This window comes from Triticum aestivum, chromosome 3B, assembly GCF_018294505.1.
Source record: "Triticum aestivum cultivar Chinese Spring chromosome 3B, IWGSC CS RefSeq v2.1, whole genome shotgun sequence".
Classification (NCBI taxonomy): Eukaryota; Viridiplantae; Streptophyta; class Magnoliopsida; order Poales; family Poaceae; genus Triticum; species Triticum aestivum.
The window spans coordinates 720,493,586-720,499,023 of record NC_057801.1 but is presented as its reverse complement, the minus strand read 5'-3'; the positions used below and the strand labels follow the sequence as shown (position 1 = coordinate 720,499,023).

At 50.2% G+C, this 5,438-nt stretch overlaps 1 protein-coding gene across 1 annotated transcript; it reads right to left on the bottom strand.

Moving 5' to 3' along the window:
- Positions 1–2,050: 2,050 nt before the first annotated feature.
- Positions 2,051–5,095, bottom strand: LOC123071993 (uncharacterized). The gene is made up of 5 exons (XM_044495570.1): positions 4,875–5,095; positions 3,815–3,928; positions 3,388–3,681; positions 3,131–3,322; positions 2,051–3,041 (listed from the first exon to the last, which is right to left on the bottom strand). The coding sequence occupies exons 1-5, from the start codon at positions 4,875–4,877 to the stop codon at positions 2,253–2,255; spliced, it is 1,392 nt and encodes a 463-aa protein (XP_044351505.1). The 5' UTR covers positions 4,878–5,095; the 3' UTR covers positions 2,051–2,252.
- Between the last annotated feature and the right edge of the window lie 343 nt (positions 5,096–5,438).

Below are 5,438 nucleotides of genomic sequence, written 5' to 3'. Positions count from 1 at the left end.
GGGTAGGCAAGCACTGGGGAGGTCGCATTTGCTTTTTGCAGATGGTTGTGTGATGTTATTTCAATTGAATTTGACCAGTCTTTGAGTATTAATAATATTTTGTCTAAGTGTGAGAGGGAACATGTTAGTAGCTGAACACGTCTAAGTGTTCCCTTATGTTTGGTAAGAAGTGTAGTATTGAGAACCAAGCTTCTGCTATGGTAATTCTGGAGGTGGCCACATAAAGTTTTGATGATACAAATTTGATTAAACATCTTATCCAAGCATTGTATATGTATGCCATGGGTGTTTCAATTTCCATGCTGGTTTGTGTGATGATTTAACTCACATTGTTCCGTACTTCTAGTGGAGTGAGAAAAAGGAACGGAGGAAAATGCATTGGTTGACGCTGGAAAAAAACTATTACACCGGGGGCATGGAGGCATGTGCTTTTGCAGTCTCCATTTATTTTACATGCTCTTTTGTCCAAGTAGGCTTGGGATTGTTGGAAAACCGCGAATCCCTTTGTGACCGCCTTCTAAATGCACATCTTCTTTGATTTTAGTTTTGTTTATTCTCGAAGAGAATCACAGATATGTATTGTCACATTGCATCTGAAACTCTAAGCTCTCTAACTAGACCTGCAATTTTGATGTTTCCATATCGTCTAAGAGAATGTCAATGCAACAACAAGTTGCTAACCGCCATTTGTTCTTCCAATGCATCATCACCATGGTCGGATCTGATTTTCTCGGACCATCAAATTCTGAAAGTTTGATTCAATTTTCTGGAAGTTGAGCCGGACAATTTTGGAAAGCCTGATAAGTTTTTTTAAAACAATAAAAGTTGAGTCCATCAGTTTTAGAAAAGCACTAATTCAGTATTCTAAAAATTATGATAAACCTGACATGTCAAAAACTGAAAACTTCATCAATCCACCTTTTTACCGAAAAATATGATAATCACATCGTCTTTGGACCTATCTTACTTAGAGCATCTCCAATATACGGTCCATATGTAAAAGTACCTAATTTCCATGCTGGTTTGTGTGATGATTTAACTCATATTGTTCCGGACTTCTAGTGGAGTGAGGAAAAGGAACAAAGGAAAATGCATTGGTTGACACAGGAAAAAAACTATTACACCGGGGCATGGAGGCATGTGCTTTTGGGGTCTCCATTTATTTTACATGCTCTTTTGGCCAAGCAGGCTTGGGATTGTTGGAACACCATGAATCCCTTTGTGATTGGCTTCTAAATGCATGTCTTCTTAGATTCTAGTTTTGTTTATTCCAAGCTCTCTCACTAGACCTGCAATTTTGATGTTTTTATATCGTCTAACATAAGAGCATCTCCAACAGAGGCGCTATATAAGCGGCGCGCGGTATAAAAACTGCTTTTAGCGCGCGCGGACCCTATTTGAAGTCTCCAGCAGCTGCGCAAAAAGCGCGCGCGCTATAACTAATGCAGCGCGCGCATCAAAACGGCATCGCGCGCAGCATATTTAGTGTGCCCGGTCGCACGCGCTGCAAACTTTGTGCTGCTGCAGATGGGACCGCTTGATTGGGACCGCTGGATTCGCGCGCGCTGCACAATTAGAGCAAACGTCTTCTAGCGCCCTAAAAAAACTACTTACGCGCTGTAAACTCATTTTTTCGGCGCCATGCATTGGGCGGCTGTTGGAGATGCTCTAATGTCAATGCAACAAGTTGCTAACTGCCGAGACCATCAAATCCTGAAAGCTTGATTCAATTGTGTGGAAGTTGAGCCGGACAATTTCGGAAAGCCTGATAAGTTTTTTTAAAACAAAAAAAAAAGTTGAGTCCGTGAGTTTTAGAAAATCACCAATTCAGTATTCTGAAAGCTATGGTAAACCTGACATGTCAAAAACTTAAAACTTCATTTTTTTTAACAGTTTTGCTAGAACTCATCTAGATGAGATATAATTTGGTCTCATTCATCTTTTATAGTCATTGGATGTGATGCTATAAGATGCGTGTGTGCTGACATGGGTTATATCTGTTCTTGTTTTCAAAGTGAATGAGATCAAATTATTTCTCATCTAGATGAGCTCTAGGTACTCCCTTTTTTTAATCCATCTTTTTACCGAAAATTATGATAATTACATCGTCTTTGAACCTATCTTATTGACCGGGGAGAAAGAGATCTGTACATGACATGTTATCTGAAGCTCTCTAGACCTGTAAATTTTGATGTATCTTCTATGTCATCTACTCAACCGCAAAGGACATCGCCGGCGGCGGGCACCGTGGGTCATCCCTTGGGCGTCGGCGTCGGCGGCTGCGGGTAGGGGTCCGTCCAGCACATGTCCTCCGCCACCGCCTCCTTCCACCTCTTGTTGAATATCTGCAGCTCCTTATACGATCGCAGCCGCACTGCATACCTGTCCGCCGACGTTGCCGACGACGCCTTCGCCTTCGGCGCGGGCCCCTTGCCGCCGCCGTCACCCAGCGTGGGGATGCCGCGGTGGAGCACGTACTCGCTGTCGACGATGCCGACGTTCGTGCTCCGGTCGCCCTGCGCGCAGTACCCGAGCTTGAAGTCGAGCCCCCAGGCGAAGACGAGGTCGTTCTGGATCATCCGCCACGCGCACCGCCACGCCGCCCGCGAGAACACCGGCACCATCATCTCCACCCACCCCGTGCACGGCGGCCCCGTGCTGTTGCCGTAGCACCTCCCGCCTCCGGCCGTCTTGTAGAACCGCCGGTGCACCGTCCCGCCGTGGCGCGCGCGGGCCGTGAGCCGGTGGTGGATCTGCGACCGGTGGTCCAGCGCCGGCTGCGAGATCTCGAGCCCCTCCTTCCTGACGATCCTGAGGTACCTCATGGGGTCGAAGCCGTCCACCTCGATGTCCTCGTCCCAGAGGAAGATGTAGTCGTAGTCGGCGACGAGGTCCGGGTGCAGGAACCGCTTGCCGAACCACCACTTGGTCTGGTCCACCGCCGCCACGTGCACCGCGCGGCGCGACCACGGCAGGTCGCTCCACCCGTCCACCGCGCCGTCGTAGTGGAACAGCATCACCGCGAAGTTCGCCGCCGGGAACTGCACGGCCATGATCACGGCGAACAGTTAAGCATCGAGAATTAAGCTGATCAGCAAAAACTGAATGATCATGCATGTACGGCGCGCACCTTGGAGACGAGCTTGTCGACGACGGCCTTCTGCTTGATGCCGACGGGGATCGCCAGGAGGCTCTTCGCCGGCCGGCCGGCGGCGACCCCCTTCCGCCCGGGGTTGCCGCCCAGCGACTCGAACTCGAAGTTGGACTTGTCCTGCACGATGCCCCTCGGCAGCGCCTCGCTGCCCGGAGGCCTGCACTGGCTCTGCAAGCAACAGTTGTTCAGCAAGTGTTCCGAAACTGAAATCAATGAGTCTCTGACTTACTGACCTCGCAGATGTCAGGGGCTTCTTCCACCGGCGGCGTCGTTTGCTCCACCGGCGTCGTCGCCTGTTCCACCGACGGCCTTGTTTGCTCCACCTGCGTCGTCGCCTGTTCCACCGGCGGTGTCGTTTGCTCCACCAGCGTCGTCGTTTGTTCCACCGGTGGCGTCGCCTGTTCCGCCGACGGCGTCTCGGTCACGTCGTCCCCGGCGACGCGCAGATCGCTGGCCGGGGGCACGGACCTGAACGAGTCCTCGTTAGCGGCCAGCTCTCGTGGCTGCACCTGCAGTATGGACAGGTTCTGCAGGGAAACAACCGGGCAGGTCAGGCGTGACACTTCTGCAGCATCACGGCGCCTCATTCGTGTGACGCGAAATGTGATCACCATCAACATATCATGTTCAGTTATCCACAGCACAGCAAACAGCACGCACCTCCTTGTGATGGAGCGTGACGATGGCGCCGGCGACGAACACCAGCGCGAGGAAGACGAGCGCCGCCGGCGGCACCACGCCGGAGAACCGCTTCGAGTCGCCGGGCGCCGGACCCTGCGTGGACGAGCCGTCAGAACCAACAGAGAGCGAGCGCATCATCGTACATACATGTGCAGAGGTTTCAGAGAGGGCAGAGGCAGGAACGAGGTAAAGCAATGTGAAACTCGATCGGATGAACCAAGGGAGGACGGTGAAGCTATGCCAAGGCGCGCTCTGAAATCTACTGTAAGGGTGGCCCCGAAGCAAAGAAACCTTCACCGGGGTTAAGAACTCTGCAACAGCAGCAAACAACCTCTGTCGCACTCAAAAGAAAAAACAACTAAAAAAACAGAAAACGTGCGTGAAGAGATACAATTTTCACAGAGAATTTCGCTGTTCCAACCGAATTGGCACGACCTCGGTCTACGAAACGGAAAGAGATTTCAAATTATGGATACTCATTTAACCTCTGCCTGACTTCTTATTCGCAAGCAGAGCACCTGCCATAGCTACAGAATTTTCTAAAACGGAAAGTGCGTCGACGAGAATTGCCGGAGCGCCGGCCAGGCTGCTGACTCCTCGCGAGAAAGGTGATAAAACCCCCCAAAACAGTTTGATTCCGAGAATTCCAAAAATCCAATCTTGAACGCAATTCAGTGAATCCCATACAAGAAGACTACACGAAACAATTCTCCGCGAATCATCATCATCGTCTCATCACGGAAAGCTCTGCGCGCGGATTCTGATAGAGAATTCAGCGGCCGGAACCCACGAGCTCGGAGGGATTCGATTTTCTGAACCGCCGTCCGTGCTATGAATGAACCCAACGACTCGGCAAAAAGGCGGCGGAGAGCAGCGCGAATTCAGGGAGGAGGCGTTACGCATCTCCTCCCAGGAAAAAAAAAGCACCGAAACGTAACGGAACTCCATCCACGTCGCCTGGAACTGGAATGGATAAAGCTCCAACTCCGGCGGGGAATTATGACCGGAGAAAAACAGGGGAGATCAAGAACGGATGTACCATGGCCAGGCCGAAGAGGAGATCCTCTCACGAGTCCGTCGGGGGTTTACGCCAGCCGCCGGCGACCATTGACGGGGCCGAGTTCGTGATCGGAGGCGAGCGGGGAGCGGCGGCGCGAGGAAGAAGAAGTGAAGAAGTCGGAACTGGAGACGAAGGGGGGAGGAGAAGTTGGGAGGGAGATGGAAGGGAGTAATGGTAATGGAGGGATATTTTTAATGCTTTAGCCCCTCATGAATCATTAGCTTTCGGTTCCGTTTCTGGGCGGTATTGCGTCCTTACGGATATGCCCCTGATATTTTAATTATTTGGAGATACATCCCTGAAAAGGGTTTAAGGATTCACGATCGCGGTTTATTGGTTCTTATTCTTTTTTTTTTGGTTATTATAAGAAGAGATGCAATGAGGTGTCAAGTTATTTTAGTATTGGAGTATAAAACACCTCATCATTAGGCGTGGCATCACGATGTGTACACCGTTGTGTATATATTTCTCTAGATTATTAAAAGACATCGACTTGAATATAATGTAATCTATTACCCAAAACATCAGTCAACTCATCAATCA